Source organism: Ursus americanus, chromosome 3 (assembly GCF_024610735.1).
Source record: "Ursus americanus isolate L20-20 chromosome 3, mUrsAme1.1.p, whole genome shotgun sequence".
NCBI classification, from domain to species: domain Eukaryota; kingdom Metazoa; phylum Chordata; class Mammalia; order Carnivora; family Ursidae; genus Ursus; species Ursus americanus.
This window is the reverse complement of record NC_142129.1, coordinates 69632013-69655458: the sequence shown is the minus strand read 5'-3', so window position 1 is coordinate 69655458 and position 23446 is coordinate 69632013. Positions and strand designations below refer to the sequence as shown.

The window sequence follows — 23446 nt, the reverse complement described above, 5'->3', positions numbered from 1 at the left end:
TATATTTTTTCTCAGAGATAATTTTAATGTGAAAAACTCTAACAGCAGAGATTTTTGCCTTCACAAATAGTTTAACATGAGTCCTCTAGCACCTTTCCCTTATGCATAAGGGAAAATATTTTGGCCTCATCCAGTAAAAACAGATTATGTGGTCAAATCACAACAGGTATATAGTCAGGTCCCTAGTTACACTTTGAGTGGATTCTTTTTTTTTTTTTTTTTTTTAAAGATTTTATTTATTTATTTGACAGAGATAGAGACAGCCAGCGAGAGAGGGAACACAAGCAGGGGGAGTGGGAGAGGAAGAAGCAGGCTCATAGCGGAGGAGCCTGATGTGGGGCTCGATCCCGGAACACCGGGATCACGCCCTGAGCCAAAGGCAGACGCTTTAACCGCTGTGCCACCCAGGCGCCCCTTGAGTGGATTCTTGAACGCAGGCTGCACACAATGCGACCACTGATTCTACTCCCAAAGACCCTCACTGCATGTTACCTTTACCTTAAAGCCAGAGTTCCTGATCTCTGATTTTTTGTTTTTTTTTAAAAAGCTTGTTAACCTAAATTAAGTTTTAATAAACAGAACTAACAGAAACATCCCTAATTAGATTCTAGAGAGGAAGCAGGAAACCACCTAGAGCCGAAGAGAACAAGAACTATTCCTTAAGGACTTTATTATGGGCTTTCACATTTATGTCACCATGTGGAACCAGAGAGAAATTTATCAGGTAGATAAATATGTAATATTTAGTAATTAGATCAAGATACATGTGCATTCTTTAGTATTATTAATTTTTAGGAAATGTAATTACTAAGTCATTGTCGGATCTCTCTGTTTCCTGGAGACAATGCTTCTTTCAGTTAAAATTTCAAAGGACATTTTTCTACAGCATAGCTCCATCATTGCTAGGTATCCTACCAAAACAATTGATGGGATTCTTTTTTATCCAAGGCTTTAAATATGAGTTTATTCCCTACCCACCCATCCTCACTCACACACACAAACACTACCCCGTAAATAAATAACCTGAGGTTTCCAAGTATCTCCCTGGGCCTCTGGGCCTTTTTATACTTGCAGATCTAGTCCAAGATGTAAATACCCTGAACTTACTTTCCAAGAGCTATATTTGTTGTTAAAATTAATACCTGGAAACTGTGTTAAGAATCTGTCAATTACCAAGATCCCCCCTAAATAATTTCATACTAATGAGTTTGATTTCCTTAATAGCCATCATAAAACATTAGGAAATATCTGAAATGCCATTAGAAATGATGGAACTATTCAGTTAAGAAAATACAAAAACCATAAGTTAAGCTAGCTGTCTTTTAAAATTACACTCAAAAAAAGAATACACCAGGAGCTGTTTTGTAAACTTCATTCTCTTCAGATGCTTTTGCGGTTTACAGTGATGTTTCACATTGTTAGTTCCTTGCAGCTTTTCATTTTGATCTTCGTTTGTATCGGATAACTGGGTTTTCAGGGGTGTGAATCATGGTTGTATAATTCACAGTGGGAAAATATCCATCATTGAGATCAAATTCATATAAACGAAGCATAGTGGACCAAATTGTCTTGATTTGAACATAGGCAAAATTCTCCCCAATACAACGATGACGCCCTGTCAAAAAAAGAAAGTTTTCTAAGAATCAACTGAAATTCTTTTTCCTGTGTTTTCTCCTGGAGTGATAAATTTGTTTACAGTTTGGAGGGATAGCAGATACAGAGATAATATAGGAAAAAGTTGACATATTCTTTTCACATAAAAGAAGAATGTAAAATATAAAATAGTTAATAAAAATCTCAGGAGATTTTCAAGATTTTTTTTAAGGGAAACAGCACTTGCATAATTATATAGTGACCCTTCTAATTACTTTTTTTGAAATGTCACACCTATCTAAGTTTAAATATATGTAAGATTTGAAATCTATGATGACAATCTACTTTGGGATTATACTAGAATATTCTTAGCTTCTGTCCCAAGAGCGCCCTAGTTAAAAGTCAATATGGGGGCGCCTGGGTGGCTCAGTTGTTAAGCGTCTGCCTTCGGCTCAGGGCGTGATCCTGGCGTTCTGGGATCGAGCCCCACGTCAGGCTCCTCTGCTGGGAGCCTGCTTCTTCCTCTCCCACTCCCCCTGCTTGTGTTCCCTCTCTCGCTGGCTGTCTCTATCTCTGTCAAATAAATAAATAAAATCCTTAAAAAAAAAAAAAAGTCAATATGAACCCTTCAATCAAAACTTCAAATGCCAGGGGCACCTGGCTGGCTCAGTCAATGGAGTGTGTGCAACCTTAATTTCGGGATTGTGAGTTCAAGCCCCATACTGGATGTAGAGATTACTTAAAAATACAGTCTTTAAAAAAAAACTTTAAATGCCATTTCAAAATAAGAACAGAAGAAAAAGGGATTTAATAAATCAAAATACAAACACATACCTAGATCAAAATTTAAAAGGTTATATACGTGTAAAAACTGACAAGTTGATTCTAAAATACATATGGATAAAAAATACTAATTCAAAAGGATACATGCACCCCAATGTTTATAGCAGCATTATCTACAGTACCCAAATTATGGAAGCAGCCCAAGTATCCATCAATTGATGAATGGATAAAGAAGATGTGGTGTGTGTGTGTGTGTGTGTGTGTGTGTGTGTATATATAAGGGAATATTACTCAGCCATAAAAAAGAATGAAATCCTGCCATTTGCAACGATATGAATGGAGTTAGAGACTATTATGCTAAGCAAAATAAGTCAGAGAAAGACAAATGCCATCTGATTTCACTCATGGAATTTAAGAAACAATAAACAAGCAATGGGGAAAAAAAGAGGCAAACCAAGAAAAAGCCTCTTTATAGAGAATAAACTAATGGTTATCAGAATGGAGGTAGGTGAGGGAAAGGGAGAAATAGGCGATGGGGATTAAGAAATCACTTGTAATGAGCACCGGGTATTGTATGGAATCACTGAATCACTATATTGTACACCTGAAACTAATGTAACATTGTATGTTAAACTAACTGGAATTCAAGTAAGAACTTTTTTAAAAAAATGCATATGGAAATACAAAGGAGGACCTAAGATATGCAGAGCAGTCTTGAAAAAACAAAAACAAGCTGGAAGATTTAAACTGACTTCAAATCTGACTTCAATACGAAAGGTACAGCAACTATGATAATGTGGTTTGTAATAAATATATATCCTTGGCACAGAGCTCCTCAAACACCTTGGAATTTCTTAAGAGCAAAGAGCAATAAAAGAAGGAGACTTGTTATTCATAATAAGCCCCTTTCAACCACACTTGAGTTTGTTAAAGAGGGGACTTTTGGAAATCCCCTCAGAGTCGGGCCTGGCTACCAGGGGAACCAACCATGTGCTTAAAGGGTTAGAACTTAAAGCCCTAACCCCTGACCTCCAGGAGGGAGAAGGGGCTGGAGGCTGAATTAATCACCAGTGATGTAATCAATCATGCCTACATAATGAAGCCTCCACAAAAATAGCTATAGTATGGAGGACTGAGAGGTCATATTGGGAGAGCTTTCCAGATTGGTGAACATATGGAGATGGTGGGAGTGTTGCATACCCAGAAGGCATGGAAGCTCTGTGCCCCTTCCCCCATACCTTGCCCTATGCATCTTCACTCAGCTGTTCCTGAGTTGTATCCCCCTCTTTGTAATAAACTGTTAATCCAGTAAATAAACTGCTTTCCAAGTTTTGTGAGCCATTTTAAGAAACTGTGGAACCCCAAAGAGGGGATCAAGAAAACCTCTGGTTTACAGCCCACTAGTCAGAAGAACAGGAGACAACCTGGACTTGTGATTGGTATCTGAAGTGATGGGGGGCAGGGGGAATCTTGTGGGACTAAGCCCTTAACCTATGGGGTCAGCGCTAACCCCAGGTAGATAGTGTCAGAACTGAGTTGAATTGTAGGAAACCCAGTGGGTATCCACAGAGAATTAGTGTGGGGGAAAAACACCCAAACAACATTTGGTGACCAGAAATGTTGTCAGAAGTGTTCTAAGTGCAAGTGTAGAGTAGAAAGTGGGGTTCTTTTTCTTTCACAGCAACCAAGACCATGTGGTTCTGGATAGGGCTCAACAAACAGAACAATGGCACACAGCAAAGAACCAAGACATACTTTTACGGTTACCTGATTATCAAGAAAGGCAGTAAATAAAAGAAGCCAATGAAGAAAAAGTCTTTTTAACACATGGTATGGGAATAACTATGTATCTAACATTAAAAAGGGGGGGGTGCCTGGGTGGCTCAGTCAGTTAAGCGTCCACCTTTGGCTCAGGTCATGATCCCAGGGTCCTAGGATCGAGCCCTGCTTTACGCTCCTTGCTCAGGGGCAGAGGGAGCCCTGCTTCTCCGGCTCCCTCTGCCCCTCCCCCCCCCACTCTCTTTCTCTCTCAAATAAATAAAATCTTATAAAAAAATAAAAAAACCCTCAATTCCTGTCTCATACCAAACTCAAAAAACTAATTCCAGATGATCATAGGCCTAAACATAAATGCTAAACCATCAAAAAATTTTTTGAAGATTTTATTTATTTGACAGAGAGCACAAGCGGGGGGGGGGGGTGGCAGGGGGAGCAGAGCGAGAGGGAGAAGCAGACTTCCCACTAGGCAGGGAGCCTGACTCAGGGCTCGATCCCAGGACCCTGAGATCATGACCTGAGCCAAAGGCAGCCACTTAGCCAACAGAGCCACCCAGGTGCTCCAAACCATTAAATTTTAATAGGGAGTAATAGAGGAGAATGTCTTCATGACTTGGGGCCAGGCAAAATTTTTTAGACAGGACCAGGAAGCAATAACAATTTTAAAAATCAGTAAATTAGATTTGATTGAGGTTATTCATTTGTCAAAACAAGGAATATTGACTTGGGTGTTTCATTGTAAAATTTTATATCAAAACTAGAATACTGAACTGTAGTTTGTTATATACTTGCTGAAAAATTCAGAGAGACATATACTGATGTGTACAGTTTACTTTGAAAAGCACCAAAAAGTAAATGCATTGATGGACGGATATGTGATAAAACAAGTATAAGTAAAATGTCAATGGCAGAATCTAGATAATGGGTATATGAATGTTCAGTATAAAATTCTTTTGACTTTGCTGTGAAATTTTTATTAAAATGTCAGGGAAATTTTAATAATAGAAAATATAATTCATGTATTTTAAAAAGGTTATATATAAAAGCCAAAGAGACAAACTTTTTTTGTCTCTAAATACTTAAGCCAGAAAGAACTAATGCCTTCCAATCTCTCTGACCTTCCAAACCTCATAAAGTAGTAAGCTTGGTAACAAAAGATGGTTTTTCAGGGAATACAAAAAGATCAAGTCAAATTACTGCAACTGAAAAAAGCCTTGCTAAAGCCTTGGTTTCCATTTCTGAAAAATGAATAAGACAGTTCCTTCCTCATAGTGTGGTTGTGAAGATTAGAGAAAAAATTAACAAAAAGTGCGTATTATTAGCACAGTGCTATGTGGCCCTTAGGTGCACTTACTTCTAGGAGCCCTATTTAAAAAGGGTGTTTACAAACCATTCCATATTCAAATATAACAACTAAGGAGAGGCTTGGCTTACTCACAGGGAGATTAAAGGATTATTTTTAATAGCAGGAAACTAGATGTATCCTAACTATGAATTAAGAGAAAAATGGATAAATTCTGATGATTCACAAAAGGTAGTATTATGAAAATGAATAAGCTACATGCTACATGCTCCAACATGGAAAAAATTACACCATTACAAAGTCATGAAGAAATTGGACGTACTTAACATCATGATCATATGGGCTAGAAGAGTGTCCCCCCAAAATTCATGTCTACTCAGAAATCAGACTTTGCAGATATAATTAGTTACAATGAAGTCATACCAGGTTAGGGTGAGTCCTAAATCCAATAATGATGTCCTTAAAAGAAAGCCACGCACAGACTCAGAGAGACACCCGCAGGGCATACGGCCATGTGACGACAGGCAGTGATCAGAGTGATGCAGCTACAAGCCAAGGAATGCCAAAGACTGCCAAGAGCCACCGGAAGCTTGGAACAAGCAAGGGAAGACTGTCTCCCAGAGCCATCAGGGAGAGCAAGGCCCTGTCAACACCTTGATTTCAGGCTTCCGGCCTCCAGAAAGATGGGAGAATAAAGGTCTATTGTTTTAAGTCACTCAGTTTGTGGGAGTTATAGTAGCCCTAGGAAACTAGCACAATGACGAAAAATTTGAGGGAACACTATCATATATTCGGAGAGCTCAAAGATATATAATATAACCTCAGAGAACACAATTAGGGGATGTTTTAAACACAATGGGATGTTAAAAGGAAACAGATTACAGCTTTTTTTTTTTAAGTAGGCTCCACACCCAACAGGGGCTTGAACTCATGACCCTGAGACCAAGAGTCACGTGCTTTACCGACTGAGGCAGCCAGGTGCCCCCAGATTACAGCTTTAATATAAGTTTTTAAAAATGGGAGCTGTCCAAAAAACAAAATGAGCTGCCATAGAAGGTAACCTAGCAATCTATTACCTAAAAAAGTTCAAGCGCAGTCCAGGCAATTACCAGTTTAGAAATGATTCCTCTTTGGGGCAGATTTTGGGCCACAGAACTAATAGCCCTTCCAACTGTTTGAACAGTCTCCGACTTTTATATGTGGTATTATATACCATATTATTAAATTTATTTATTGAAGTTACTAAGATCAGAAGTTCTTAAAGGACATTATACTTTATGTGTGGAAACAGTGTGACCCATGACAAAAAAGTTGTGCCATTTCAAATCTCTTTGGAAAGACTAAACAAGAAGTCAGAAAGTGTTTAATCTGTAGAGTACTAATGAACAGAGAAATTAAAGGGTCTGCCTGCATAATTTAAGGATGGTAATTGAAATGCAGAAGTTTGCAAACCTATGCAAGACCTGCCAGATTTAAAGACCATTTTATCCTAAGGATACAGACAGAGCACCAAAAAGTTGACTGACAATCCAGAAGAGCTTCAATTTTAACAAGACCGAGTTTGCTCTTTTCTGAAACACTGACAATCTGTTATCATATTTAGCCTGAAATAATTGCCTAAATGGTGTGCTAATTCCAGTGGTTCTTTAGAACAATTTACAAAGAGCTTTAAATACTATTATAAGGGAAAACAGGTGGACTATAAAAATTAACCCTGAAAAAACTAAATTGGATAGAAGGTAATAGAGTGTTATATAAGGATTCACAAAACAACTTCCTTTAGTATAAATAAAATACTTTTTCCAACTTGGCAAAGATTATACTCCTACAAATGTTTTCAGGAATGTCCCTATGAGGAAAGGAAAAGATACTTATAAATAAAAGTCATATGAATTATTTGGACAGACATAAACATTATCAGAACATTTCAAATGTAAAATGGTATCTTACCTGCTCCAAATGGCACATAAGCAAACTTCTCTCCTGAAGCTGGATTGTCCTGTAAGTAGCGATCAGGATTAAAGTCCAGACGTTCTACCCATGAGTCTTTAAGTCTCTGATTGACAGTGGGAGACACACACACCTGATGTCCTGGAGGAATGGTATACCCTGCCACGGTCTACAAATAAAAGCAACATATTTCATTAGATAATATAGAACTATTGTACCAAATAACCAGACCATTGTGTAATAAAGCATTAACACACACGTGATCTACATATATTTAAAAACTAGATAATAGGCCAGCTAAAAATTATTTTAACTTGGGGCGCCTGGGTAGCGCAGTCGTTGGGCGTCTGCCTTCGGCTCAGGGCGTGATCCCGGTGTTCCGGGATCGAGCCCCACGTCAGGCTCCTCCACTGGGAGCCTGCTTCTTCCTCTCCCACTCCCCCTGCTGTGTTCCCTCTCTGGCTGGCTGTCTCTCTGTCACATAAATAAATAAAATCTTTAAAAAAAAAAAAAAATTATTTTAACTTAAGATGATTTCCAAGTGACCCAACATTGGGCTGGAAATTTTAAAAAGCCATAATGTCTCGGAGTTAGCAGAGGGATATCAAGGAGCCTTTCACAATCCGTATATTTCCATACTATCAGGATTTTTAACAAAACATGCTTTTCTTTAAACCAGGAAAAAAATATACTACCATTTTTAAAATCCTCATTGTAAAATAAAAATGCAGGGAACAGATTAGCATGTATATGCTCGAATTATATAAAAATATCTATATAAATAAGATATATAGTTACATATCAGAATTAGAATATAAAAAATTGAAATGATATGGAAATGATTATTCTACTTTTTTAATTTAAAAAATTCTCTTTGCTGTTATATTTCTTCTTTGGGATAAATAAAAACTGGGGGCATGGAAGGGGAGATCTAACCAAGAGACTCACCTGAGGAGTTTTGGCCATTCTCATCATGGTCATTATGGGAGGTCGAAGTCTCAATGTTTCTTTTATGCAGCGATCAAGTAAATTTAGATCCTTCAGCTGGAAAGGGAAAACATTTCCTGAGTTTTATAAATATTTAACTTACTTCAACAGTATGTATTTAAACTTCTGGGTTATAATAAGATAGCTTATACTGTGGTAGAAGTGCAGAGGTATCTGAGATTATCTTGGTCTGACACAATCCAAGGTCAACAAGGGAAAGAGAGCAAGATACCATCAGTACAAGAGGTAATCACCCTGAAGAATGGCATAGTAAGGACCTGCAAAAATCCACTTGTCTAAAAAATGAAAACACTAGCAAAAATCATGCTACCACATGGATGACACTTGAAAACATGCTAAGCGAAAGAAGCAGTCACAAAAGACCACATATTGTATGATCTTGTTTATATGAAATGTCCAGGATACGGCAAATCCATACAGACAAAAAGTAGATCAGTGGTTGCCAGGGGCAGGGGCAATGGGACATGACTGCTAATGGGTACCGGCTTCCTTTTGGAAGTGATTTAAATGTTCTAAAATTGTGATGGTTTTCACAATTCTGAATATATCAAAAAACAGTAAATTATATACTCTAAATGGACTGACTCTATAGTATGTAAATTATATATCAATTAAGCTATTATTTTTAGTGTTACAAAATCAGGAATGAAAGAGACATCACTGCTGACCTTACAGAAACAGAAAGGATTATAAGAGAATACTAACAATTGTAAGCCAACTAATTACGTCACCTAGATGAAAATGGACAAATTCCTAGAAGGACACAAACCGAAGACTCAAGAAGAAACAACATATGAATAAATGTATATAACAAGTAATCAAACAACTTCGCACAAAGAAAAGCGCAGACTCCAATGGCTTCACTGATGAGTTCTAACCAAACATGTAAGAAAGAATTAATATCAATCTTTCAGACTTTTCCAAAAAAATAAAAGAGGGAACACTTATAAACTCATTCTTTGGGACCAGCATTACTCTGTATACCAAAACCTGTCAAAGACCTCATGATAAAACTACACGTCAATACCCCTCATGAACACAGATGCAAAAACAAGGGGCTCCTGGGTGGCACAGCAGTTGGGCGTCTGCCTTCGGCTCAGGGCGTGATCCCAGTGTTATGGGATCGAGCCCCACATCAGGCTCCTCCACTGGAAGCCTGCTTCTTCCTTTCCCACTCCCCCTGCTTGTGTTCCCTATCTGGCTGGCTGTCTCTCTGTCAAATAAATAAATAAAATCTTTAAAAAAAAAAAAAATCCTCAACAAAATAATAGCAAAGTGAATCCAACAGTAAGACATTTCAGGGAGGGCTATGGGGAACTTTCTAAAAATAAAGAAGCTAAGCAATTTAATCTGTAGTAAATAGAATATATCAATTGTCCCCTTTAAAAACTAGCCATTCATTAGATACTCAAAATCATAAAGCACAGCAATGAAACTAAAATCCAACAAACCTGGTCAAAAGTTAAAGGAGGCAGATCTTCTCCACAGACTGTTTTCTGTTCTAAATAACATTTTTCTTGAAGTATTTTGTCTCTGGCCAAAAAGAAGCCCATCCAGGCACTAGTAGTTGAGGACGTGTGCTGGCCTGCCAATAGCAGTCCAATAAGCATGCCTGCCACTTCGTCATCTGTCAGAGGACGGCCGTCCCTATGGAAGGAGACACGCACAAATTTAACAGTTTGGCAGCCCCATTTCCTGCCTCCACATTTAAATAAAGGGTCCTCGTGAATAAACTTTTCAGGTATAACAGTCTCTTGCATTTGTCCATCACAAGTGAGAATTTTTTTTCCCTGAGGGGAAAGAGACAGACCAAAGTAAAGTATGATTTTCATTACAAAAGATGTCGATGTAGTTTGTCAGCAGACGTTTCCTCATGTGTGGTCCTCAGGCTTCAGGAAGGCAATGGGATCCCAGTAATTCGTGTCTCATCCATTTAACAAGCCCAAGGCTCATAGCTACTAATTTTGTCAACATCACTACTTTTTAACTGGACATATTCTTTAACTTTGTTTTAATTTTTAATTTCCTCTTTCGGCTTAACATGTGATCCGAACAGCTCTTACTTGTAAGTAGAATCTAGTAAGGTTTGGAGAATGTCATCAATTTTTTCTTCTGACTGTCTTCGCTTCTGGATTGCTTTATAGAAAATATTCTTGATCTCTCGATGAGCTCTATCCCTGCGTCTGCAATTCAAAGACAAAAATGACTAAAAAATAATGCCGTACTTTCTGGCACCAGATTCATTTTGAAAATAACCAGGACCTAGCTTAAAGCAACCTTATCTAACTAACTTGAATGACTCTAAAGTAATTGACAAAAAACTCAGAACTGAAGGAAAAAAGAAGCCATGAAAATCTTACACTGTTAGAAATTTCTAGGGTCCTTAAAGGCAAGAAATGTGTCCTAACATATATAGCCCTGATTCTTAATACTTTCTGTGTTCTAACAAAAGGTCTAAAACAAGACTTGTGATTATTCCTTTAGAATCATTTTCCAGTTTAACAGAAAGCAGAATACTCCTTTAAATTAACTCCTTTAAATTAATGAAATTCCAATTTTAACCAAATTAATTCTTGAAGAAGATGGAGAGTCATTCTGATTTTTCTATAGGATTCAGGATTTGAATAAACCTAAGATTTATTTAGGATGTTCTAAACAGGATGTGATTCTATTCTTCATTTTCTGAAACAACATGGTTTTGTAGGCAGCAAAAATACTAGTAGTGTCAGAAAACAAACTTCAGGTCCCCAAATCTTCCCTTTAAAGTAAGGTGCTCACTAGGTAACAGATACTCCAAGTGTTTTATAAAATGAATTACCCACTTTGACCTCCTGTGAGGTAGATGTTCTTAGCCTCATTTCACAGGCAGCTGCATTGAATCACACAGCCAGAAAGCAGTGGAGCTGAAATTTAAAACCAGGCAATCTGACTGTCTAGCCCCTTCATAACTAAGCTTTCCAATAAAAATTGCTGCTCTGGGGCGCCTGGGTGGCACAGCGGTTAAGCGTCTGCCTTCGGCTCAGGGCGTGATCCCGGCGTTATGGGATCGAGTCCCACATCAGGCTCTTCCGCTATGAGCCTGCTTCTTCCTCTCCCACTCCCCCTGCTTGTGTTCCCTCTCTTGCTGGCTGTCTCTATCTCTGTCGAATAAATAAAATCTTTAAAAAAAAAAATTGCTGCTCTGCTATGTTTGTAAGACTGTTACTGAGGAACTACTAAGACAATGTCGGCAGAAGACATTTACCAATAAGAACACAACAGTGCCAGGAAAACATAGGGCCTGTTTTAAGAAAGGGAATGGAATAATTTGGTTAAATCATTTGGTTTGGGTAAGACAGAGAAAGACTGGACTGAAGTGGGAAAGGTCTATCATACCAAGCTCAGGAATTTCTGACTTCATCCAGGAGATAGAAAAGGTAAAAACGGGCTTGTTGCACATTTCTGGAGGACCCACTACAGGCTATGAATGAAAGCATTTTGAAAACTGCAAAGCTCCTTACAAATATAAAGTATTAGGAGTTCCAAAGAATTCCAGAGAATCTCTCCTGGCTTTCCCTTTTTCTGTCCTCTTCATCCTGTAACTATATAGAAGTAGCAGAAATAGAAGGAAAAGGAGTACCAATTTAACTCCTCCCCATCTCTCACCTGAACAGAAATGAATCAACAGGTACAGAAAGCTCACTAATACTCAAGACACTAAACCATATGTCGAGTCCCATAAGCAATATTTCTTTGTATCAGATGGTCCCCGCCCTTAAGGAAATCCCAGTATAGTTGTAAGAAAACAAAGAGAAAAGTAAAGAAAGGCACTTACTACTTCAAAACAAAGAAATTTCACATTAGACTATAAAACAGTCAAATATTTTCAAATAAGTGCATAGATGGGGAGTATCACTTTTAGGAAGAGTCCAGAGACTTTCTTGAGTAGACAGAATATGTGAGATTAGGAGGTTTTAAATTAGAACAGCTAGACAACAAATGACCTCGTTTATAAACTGAAACAGAGCTTGAATGAGCTCACTATATAAAGAAAACCTGTCTTGAATTCTTAACAGAAGAATGGGGCTCATGATCTCTCCTAATTTGTCTGGTTTATGTTTATTTTTTATCTTTGTTAACACAAAGCATACCAACACTACCGCAGTTCTACAATTACAGCAAGTATAGTGTCTTTATCCATACCGGAAACTAGGCAACGGGAGCCAACCTGGCAGCAGCCAGGCCGCATGGCTAAAACCTCCATCCAAATCTGCATACAGCTGTGCCACTTTCTCATTGAGTTGACTTCTGATTTCCTTTCCATGTAAACAATGGCTGGCTGTTAAAATTATGAGCTCAGAAAGAGCTTCAAACAAATCTAGAGGAAAAAAGATCATTCCCATTACTATTGCCAAATATTCTTTTGAAAGTTTCTGCTTTCTTAGAGATACAAAAGCATTACAAAGGTAAACTGAGAATAAAAACCCAAGAACCAACAAGATCTTGTTTGAAGCATCACAAAAAGCCTACAGACATATGGACACAACAAAGAGAGGCAAGAAACTGATGATGGGAAGCACCTCTGGACAGCCAAAATAGAGGCCACAAAGGCATCCCTGAACCTCACTCATAACTCTTCAACTTGAAAAAATAAATTGAACATAAAAATGAATACAGTGAGAGGCTCCTGGCTGACTGTACAGCATGCGATTTCAGGGTCGTGAGTTCGAGCCCCGCATTGGGTGTAGAGTTACTCAAAAAGAAAATTTTTTAAAAATGAATAAAGTTACAGGAGTTCCAAGTCGCAGTGTAACAAAAGCAGCAAAAAAGTGATTTAGTGCACATGAGGTGCTTCCCAAAGAACAACAGTCCAAAAACTGAAGAACAGATTATTTTGCCAGTCAAAATCAGGAAGACCAGGACTACAAGTTGAGGTCTTGACTATATATAAAAGAAAACTGTAGCTAATCATCAATTGGTATATCCCAGCTAGAGACAGATGCGTCAGGGAAGCACATCTGGATGACATTTAAAAGTCATAAAAATTACCCAGTTAATGCCTTGTTTACAAGATGAACTTCCAATTATCACTTGGCTTTCCAATTAGATTTGCCAATGCAGTTAAGTAAATTCTGGTGTTCTCAGTGCTATAACTTTGTCTCACTTGTATTTATTAAGTTGGCATTTTAGTTTATACACCAGCTTCTTGTGTGGTTAGAAATATATCACATCAGCTTTAGGTGTATTAAAAATAAAATCGAGTTTCTGGACCTTTTACAGAAACTGAAGACCACACCGAGAACATGGGGACTCACACAGACACACAGAAAGCTTGGTACCCTGTAAGCAGATGTTGCTTTCTGCTTTGGGGTGGCAATTTTCTCTGAAAGGAACACTTATTGTCCAATATAAAGAATAGATTCACATAAATATCCAAAGAAGATCAAATGATACTCATTATACTCTGTACATAATACAAGAAAGCATATAATACATTTGGTGGTACAGTAAGCCTATGTATTTAAATTTACCTTTTTCATGAAATAAATCATTCCCATACAATATCAGATAGATAGGGTATTACATTCAAAATTAAATCATTTAGACTTTTACTTGCTCATAGGGGTTAAAAAAAAGTTATTTATTGTCTTAAAATGACCTTGCAAAAAGTCTTACGTTCAGTTTATTTCAAAACTTAATAATTTTTAGTCATTTTTATATTATTTATACAAATGAGCTGAATAACATGCATGTTAATTAACCCATTTTAAGGTTTTGCTAAGTGAACAGCAATAATCACTTCCTCTCAGGTCTTTTTAACTCTATGGTTATCAAAATATATTCTTTCCATTAAATCTAAGCTGGTTTTTACATATGTTGCAGTTGGTTTTTCATTACACACACACACACATATTCTTATATTTCTAGTCATAAAAAAGTAGAAATACTAGGACAAATGCAAAACCAAAACAGTTTGCTTACTTTTTTCTCCACTTTCTCCCCAACTCTGAAAGTATTCTTTTGTTTCTTTCTCAATTATAGAAACGTGCTGTCTAAAGTGGGCTATGTTAAGGCCAGTTTTTAACATTTTCTTCTGCTCCAAAAATACCTTCAAAATATTAACAGTATAATACCAAGCATTAAAACACAATTTTGTTTTATCAGAAGATTCATTTGGGTTATTATTAACTCTGTAACACGCAAAGCAAACAATATTCTAAAAAAAAGATGCTGAAAATAAAAACAGTAAAAGGATTTTTTAAAACTACACCAGACATGGGAAACTTAGAGCATTTACATGGATCTGAAGGAACAGGTACAGAGATACCTGGTATGCAAGCCCTCAACTAATGATAAATTAGGAATCCCACTGCCTTTCCTTCCTACATATGCATTTTCCCACTCCTGACCCCAGGGCTTCCCTTTCCTATCCTGTTATCTTCTAGGATCCCAACCCAACCCAGATACCAACACAAGCCCCCAAAGGTTCATTATGTTTCCATATCATTTTTCTCCTACTTCACATATTTTCCCATTCCATTCCCAAACAAGTATCATTCCTCTTACTGTCTTCCAGAAGTTTAATGAGAATTCAATATACTCTGACTGAAATAAATTCACACTAAGCCAGCTAATGGTTTTAACCCATTGGGACATTTCTATTTTAAGACTCTGATCAGCAGTGTGAAAAAATGAACAGATATATCTGACCAGAGGGATTTTCTAGGGTTCTTGCTTTTGGCCTTGAGGAGCCATTCATTCCCCCACACCTCACTCATCCCCAGAAATAACACTTGATGTCAACTCTTAACTGCTACACTAGGATACCAGGTCATGTGTGGTACGATCTCAGCCAGAGCCCACACCAAGCTATTGAGCCAACGATCTCATTTGTGTTTTGCATCTATTTGTAGGACTTTAATATTTGACTTTAGGAGGGGAAAAGAAATCACACAAACTTCTAAAACCAACAATCTCTAGCTCAAAATCTCTAGCTCAAGAGAGCTCTTATGCTAGAATTTCAGGCAGGAGTGGAGGCATGGGAGCCCCTTCCGATGAAATAATGGGATTTTCTTGTTACCCACTCCAATCAATGCCCTAAGTTATCATTGATTCTCTTTCTTTGTATAGGAAACCTTTAAAATTGCTTAGCCCATACCTGCAGCTATAAAACAGAATACCCATTCTTTGTCGGTTACCCAGGCCTTTTCTTTTAAATGTCTCATTCTTCAGATTTTTGAACCAAGGAATAAATTGTTTCTACATTCTAAATGTACAATATTACACTACTAGTTATAACTCTTATATTATAGATTTGTCTTTCTTGAAGATAACAGTGTCACCTACTGGATTAGGCACATCATATGCAACGCCCTTCCCAAACACAGGTGTTGTCAGACGACCGTAGACATCTTCTGCATTCAGGTCCTCGTTTTTACTATTAAAAAGCAGTGCAGCAGCATCGCTCCCCAAAAGGTAAGTAAATGTCTTGCCCACCATGGTAAAACTAAATACGGGTCCATACTAAAGAAAGAAAAGTAGCCATAGTGATGATACTGAAAAATATGTATCACGAAAAGAAACACTAATTTATTCACAAAACATTTTTGAAAATTAAAACATGCATAAACATTAATGCAATTATTCACCCAGTCTTTGTCCAAATTTATAATTATTTTCATCCAGTTGCAAGTGAAATATAAACTTTTTATTCTGCTTTTTTCAGTTTATACTGAAAGTATTTTCTATCCTTTACACAGACATCATAATTTTAATAATTATTCTTTCATTATTGGACATATGGGTGATAGGTCAGTTCTTTACTTATTATGGATAATACTGCAATGAGTATCTCTAAGAATACAGATTATTTTCCCCCTTGGTTAAAGATAAATTTATAGGCGTCACCAAAGTTATGACCTTTCCTATTGTACTTGCTATGTAAGGACATCAGAAGTTTGTTTAGTTATCCAGTTTACTACTATTTCGCCAACACCAAATGATTTCATTTTTAATTTTTTGTTAATCTGGTTGGGTGTTAAATGCTTTACCTTGCAGTTTTCTGAGTATTATTAAAGAACCAGGCTCTGGGGATACAATTGTGAACAAAAATACTGTCTCTGACTCATGTAGTTTAGTCTATTGAAAAAGATACAACTTAATCAAATAATCACATTAACAAATGTAAAATTGCAAATGTGACAAGTACTGTAGGAAAGAAAGCAACTCTACGAGAAGAGAACTGATAAAAGGGTGACCAAAGAGAGGAAAGGCCAAGTGAGCTGAGGCTTGAAGGATGAGGAGGAGTCAGCATGGCAGCCGGGCATGCACAAAGATCCTAATGGATCCTAATGGGGGGCAGGGGGAGGACGAGATGAGAGCTGAGTCCGCAGGGCCTAGACCTCTACAGTCTCATAAGCCATATTCAGGAAGTTTTTTCCTTATAAGCAATGGAAAGCCATAGAAGATTTTAAACTGCATGGAAGGGACACCCTGATATATGCATATTTTAAAAGAAAGATCCCTCTGGCTGCTACATGGAGGAGGGAGGAACAGGAGCAGAAGGAATGTCAGAGGACCAGTTAGAGCCCTATTGCAGGAACCTGATGATGAAAACTGGCCGCATGGTAATGATGGGGCAGTGCACACAGAAGCAGATGGATACCGAATTATTTTGGAGAGAGAATCTACAGACGGCAATGGATTGAGACAGGGAGAGGGAAGTATGAAGAATGAATCCTAGGCTTCTGGAAAACAGAAAAATGGTGAGAAGAGAAACAGGACAACCAGGATTGGAGAGAGAAAAACCAAGGGGTAGCCTTCGGAAATGTTGGATTTCAGGTGCCTTTGAGACAACTCAAAGAATCACGTGGGAGTTGGCACATCCAGGTCTGGAGCTGGAGTAGAGACCTGAACCAGAGACAGTAATTTGTGTGTCATCTACCTATGCCTGGTAAGTGAGCTGCAGGTTAGAGATGAGATCACCTAGGAAAGACTAAAGGCCAAGGACCAAACCTCCATGAACCCCAACAGTAAATGCCCAGGCATGAGCCCACTAAGGAGTTAGAGAAAAATTAGTGAGAGAAATAAAGGGGAAAAATGAGAGGAGCCACATTTAAGGAGCAGGGAGTGTCACCAGTGACAAATACAAATAAGGGATCAAGTTCATTGAAGTAGGACACGGAGCTCATTAGTGAAGGGGCTGACAGACTACGGTGGACTGAAGAGTAAGTAAACAGGAGATGCGGAAACAGAGACCGTAAGTACAGAAAACTTGCTAACGGGGGAGGGATGTGAGAGGAGACTGAGTAGTCAAGAGAAGCTCCAGTCTTTTTAAATGAGTGACTTTTGAAAATTTTTCAGAGAAAATGGGAAAGATCCAGTTGAAGGAAGTCACTACAGAAAGAAGAAATAATAGCATAAGGTTCCTGAGACCAAATATGGATTGAGACTCTAGCCTCCAATAGGAAGCAAAATAGTATAAGATCAACGTGATAGCACCCTAATGGGCTCAGAGCCAGACTGCCAAGGTTCACATCCCAGGTCCTCCACCTGTTAGCTGTTGTGACCTTGGTCCTAGAGTCAGAGAACTTAACCTCTCTGTATTTCAGTTTCCCTCATCCATTAAATAGAAATAATAGTGGCTACTATTATCAAGATTAAATATATATCATTTTGTCCATGATATGTGTGTGTGTATATATACAGATATTATAGATATATTAGAAAAGAGTGTGTCGGCCATAGTAAATATTATATGTGTTTATTACTATTATTATTATTATTATTAAAAGCACAGACTTGGAAATTAGACCACGTGTAAATCCTGGCTTGGCCACTAGCCAGCAGTGAGCCCAAGAACAAATTATATAACCTGTTTCTCAGTTTTGTCATCTATACAATAGATTTACCTGAAAGGATTTTTATGGAGTCAGATAATCTATGTAAAGCACTAAATTAGTGGCACAAAGTAAGTGTTTTATAATTAGTGTAACAGGAAGAAAAGAGAATGTATGTTTGAAAGTGGGAGCATGAGAGAGTTCTCTTGGATGGTTTTATATCTCTAAAGAGGAGACAAAGTCATCTGCTTTGATAGGAAGATTCAGAAGTTTAGAAAAGTGAAGGTTTGAATCATCATTGTGGGGAGTGGAAAGTATGCCAACCATACTTTGGCATAACACGATTGTTGAGCAGTGTTCAAAGGTTCAGTGTAGGGAATCATGAAATTAGGAAGGAACTCATCTGGTGCAAGGAAGAAGAAAAATCCCTCTGAGTCTGGGGTTTTACCAGGTAAGCAAAATGAAAACATCCAGGGCAAGGAAATGTATGGCATTGGCCACAGTGTAAGCAAAATGGTGGACCACTGTCCCAAACTGGAAAACGAAGAAAAGGAAAGAAAGGAGGCTCTTAGATCAGGAGAAAGTAATGGGACCCTGGACTGGAAGATCTAAAGAGGTCAAAGAATGGTTCTAAGGGGATCCCTCCTACATTGTTGGTGGGAATGCAGGTTGGTGCAGCCACTCTGGAAAACAGTGTGGAGGTCCCTTAAAAAGTTAAAAATTGAGCTACCCTATGACCCAGCCATTGCACTACTGGGTATTTACCCCAAAGATACAGACGCAGTGAAAAGAAGGACCATATGCAACCCAATGTTCATAGCAGCATTATCCACTATAGCTAAATCGTGGAAGGAGCCGAGATGCCCTTCAACAGATGACTGGATTAAGAAGTTGTGGTCCATATATACAATGGAATATTACTCAGCTATCAGAAAGAACAAGTTCTCAACATTTGCTACAACATGGACGGCACTGGAGGAGATAATGCTAAGTGAAATAAGTCAAGCAGAGAAAGACAATTATATGATTTCTCTCATCTATGGAACATAAAAACTAGGAAGATCGGTAGGGGAAGAAAGGGATAAAGAAAGGGGATAATCAGAAGGGGGAGTGAAGCATGGGAGACTATGGACTCTGAGAAACAAACTGAGGGCTTCAGAGGGGAGGGGGGTGGGGGAATGGGATAAGCTGGTGATGGGTAGTAAGGAGGGCACATACTGCATGGTGCACTGGGTGTTATACGCAACTAATGAATCCTCAAACCTTGCATCAGAAACCAGGGATGTACTGTATGGTGACTAACATAATGTAATAAAAAAACATTTAAAAAAACCCAATCAATGTAATTCACCATGTTAATAAAAGATATAAATCATATGACCACCTCAAAAAAAAAAAAAAAAAAAAGAAAAAGAATGGTTCTAATGGAAGTAATTGTAGAAGCAAGAAGCAAGCCAGGAAAAGAAGTTGTTTGTGTTCTAAGAATAAAGTGTCTAAATTTATATTGTGGAGCTAAAATAGTTAAGAGTGACAACAATTCACAGTGAGACTGTGGAATAAATGGTTGAACTGGTTTCGGAAAGCTCACTAGAGAGAAGAGGAGCAAAGATCTGAATGGCCATGGTATCCTGTGGGTCATCCAAGTGAAGTCACACATGTGTAGAGCAGGTTAGAAAATTCCACAGGTGACTGGTTAAGAAAAAGGAGGGTCAATTAGTATCAATTTTAACCATGATCAGTAAGTACAAAATTTAGGCTAGTGGTTTTTAAACCATACCTGCCAGAACTTTCTTCAGTGATGTCTTAGAGATTACCCAGGACATGGGAGAAGTTAAGGGAATCTCCAAGACCCTCCAACTCTTAAACAGGAGCAGCTCCAATTTAATTGGTTTCCTATACTCGGGATAAGCCTAAGATTACACTTTTTTTTTTTTTTAATGTTCTGCCATTTAAAGAAAAGTTTGAAAAGCACTAATTTCTTTTCCTGTAATTATTTGGAAGACGTACCTTCTCATATGCATTTTCTAGGAATTCAATTGGACTTTTCCCAAATGCTATGGCATGTCCAAGGAATGGAATTGGAGAGAAAATGTATGGTGGACTTTTCTGCAAGAGAAAACAAAAAACTGGGGTTCACATTTCATTTTGAGAGATATCCAGTTTAGTTTCCTGACCAAACAAATGAACACGGTCCAGAATATGTCCAATATTATTTATTGGCTGTTTCTTAACCATTAGCAAAAACAAACAAACAAACAAACAGGAAAATCAAACTATATTGTCTTTACCACTACCACTCACAATTTAGTTCTGGAATCTCGCCTAAAGGAGGTATAGAAAAATACAAACAGTAACTTGAGGTATGGAAAGATGTGAAATGTTTAAAAAGCTACATTTATCATCTCATCCACTGATTTTATTTAAGTAGGCTCCACACCCAGCGTGGGGCTTGAACTCACGATCCTGAGATCAAGACCTGAGCTGAGGTCAAGGGTCAGAAGCTTAACTGAACAACCCAGCGCCCCTCATCCACTGATTTTAGAGAGTAGATCACTAGCAGGCACTCCTTTGCACTCACTATAAAAGGTACTTTAGGCGCCCCAGGTTTTAAAAACGACTTGGTTAATAGTTCATACGTTCCATTGTCAGTAAACGGGCAGTTTTAAAAGCTACTTGGTGTTGGCTGGTTAAGGATGCATTCATCAAATAATATTAGGTAAGTATTAAGCTAGTGGTCAATAAAGACACTAAATTAAAGAAACTTTAATGATACTTCATTATCATCATAAGAAGGGACAATCCAGTCACTCCCACCCTATCAAATACTCCCCCCCCCATACAGATATAAATCGCCATTAGGTGCAATACTACAGCCCATAGGACATGGAACCCCACCAGGGCAGTGACCAAGATCACGGCCACCAGGGCTGCAACTGCCAATGGCAAAGTCTATAACACCACTATGGTGGCCAGTACAGCCACCAGTCTGGCCACGGCCTTTAGGGGTACCAGAACCCCGCCCAGCACAGCAGCCATCACTACGACCATAAACGCTGCAAGCACGACCCCCACCAAGACCAGACACAAGGCTACCGCCAGAATCGCTACATTGCAGGGCCTCCAGTACCAACGCCAACAAGGCCATGGAAGTCGCGACCACAAGCAACAGAGCTGCGGCCACCTCCCCGTCCCCAGTGCGCCCGCCGTCACCCCGCTAGCCCTTAGACCACAGTGGTCGCTGCATCCCCCGCCCAGATCCCCCGGGGTGCACGTACCGCCCCGGCGGGCAAGGGGGCCAGGTGGCCGACTGCGAGGCGGAACAGGTAGACCAGGCCAAGCGTGAAGGCGCAGGCGATTAGCAGCATGGATAGGAGGTTGCCGCCGGTCACTCGCTCCATCGCCTGCCCCAGCACCGACCCGCCCGCCTGCAGTAAACCCAGCAACATCATCCTGACCGCCGGAGCAGCCACTACAGTTCGTCAGAGACGCTGGAGGCCGAGGTCGCCGCCGCTCCTCCGAACCGATGGAGCGAGTACGGCCGGCAGAAGGGCTTCAGGAGGCGGCCCCGGCCCCCAGGTCTCCTACTATACCCAGTCCCACCCCCTACTCTCGGCTCCCGCGCGCGCCACACTGTACGTCACAGAACGGGGCGGGGCCTGGTGCTGGCCACGCCTCCAAACTGAACTAATTACTGCCGAGGTCTCCTTACGCCAGGAGAGAGACCCTGAAAAAGCAGGTTGCCCCTATAGTACGAGTGGTACGGAGACAGAAGAGAACGAGCGCTTAAGAGGCGATCACCCCCTGAGAATCGCGGGCCACCTGAGCCCTGCGTGCCTGGGGTGCGGGGCACCACGACACGGTGCCGGGAAAGGGCGGGCGGAGGGATCTCAGAGCGAGGTTTGCGAGGAGACTGCGACGTCAGTGGCGCGCTCTGTGATTGCACCCGTCGGACGTGAGGTGATCTCAGCTTATGTCGCGTCAGCGGGCGGGTGGCTTGAGTTCCGCCCCGGTGGCTTGAGCACCGCCCCTCGTCTGAGCACGCAGACCCGCTGCAACTGAGCCTCTCAGGGCTCGGTCCTCTCAGTCCTGAGGCGTTGGAGAGACAGCATGGTCGGGAAAGGGGAAATTGTGAAGGACGTCGTCTACACACGGAAGGGTGGGACGATGAGGTCAGTCCCATGCCACCCCAGTTAAAACCGGTCTGACAGGTATTAATATACGGCATAACGATAACAAAACTTGGTTGCTGTCTGGATTACACGGAAACAGGTTTTCCGAAATAAATTTGTCAGTTATAGGCCGTCGCGACCTATTTGAGGCAACATTCCCCAAGAGCGGTACTTACTCCAGAAATATTTTAAAGCGGAAGTTCAGTTCTAAAGCTACAGTCACTTGGCCACCCCCTCCTCCTATTGTCTCAAACAAGCGTGTATATATAATGACCACCAAATTTAATTCCCCTTGTATATTACTCTCACGAGTTCCCGACCATATTCATGTATTTATTCAATCACTATGAAGAGCTAGGTATTGTGCTAGGTAGGCACTGGGGATAGAGCAGTGAATGAGAAAACTGCAGCACCCTCAGGAAAGGAGCAGGAGTATCTAATTGCCTGTTCAACATCTCTACCTAGCCGCTTAACACTCATCTCGTTGTCAGTAAATCCCGAACTGAATTTACCTCCCCCTGCCCACGGCTGCCATGCTGCCCTTTCTGTAATGCCATGTGGGAAGGGCACCACTGTCCACCCCATTGCCCTCCTCCTTCATTCCTCATATTTAATCACCACATCCTACAATTCCACCATCTTGAACGTTTCTCCATTCATCACTACCTTAGGTCAGATCTCATCGTTGCTTGTCTGCGTTGCAAAAATACCCTACCTGGTACTTGTCCATTCTTGTCCTTAATCTGTCCTCCCTACAGTTGCCATATGTTGTATCTCTAAAGCACTTTGTAATCATCTCTGTAGGTTTCCTCTATTAGAAGATGAGAATAGGGATCATGTCTTAATTGTTTTTATATACTGCCTTTATCCTAATATCTACCATAGCAGTTCTCAAATTGTGGTCCATAGCCCTCTGGGTATCCCCAAGAGCCTTTCAGAGTATCTGCATAGTCAAAGCTCTTTATAATAATACTGTTATTTGCTTTTGCACTGCTTGAATTTGCCCTGATAGTGTATAATCAATAGTAAATACAAACTTCTTGGAC

General features: G+C 39.6%; 1 protein-coding gene across 1 annotated transcript; it reads right to left on the bottom strand.

Annotated features, from left to right (window-relative positions):
• Window positions 1-202: 202 nt before the first annotated feature.
• CYP51A1 (cytochrome P450 family 51 subfamily A member 1) lies at window positions 203-21855 on the bottom strand. The gene is made up of 10 exons (XM_045793281.2): window positions 21507-21855; window positions 20239-20337; window positions 15740-15916; window positions 14375-14501; window positions 12596-12770; window positions 10477-10596; window positions 9865-10060; window positions 8354-8449; window positions 7406-7574; window positions 203-1615 (listed from the first exon to the last, which is right to left on the bottom strand). Exons 1-10 carry the CDS (start codon window positions 21678-21680, stop codon window positions 1437-1439), a joined length of 1512 nt encoding a protein of 503 aa, XP_045649237.1. The 5' UTR covers window positions 21681-21855; the 3' UTR covers window positions 203-1436.
• Window positions 21856-23446: the final 1591 nt, after the last annotated feature.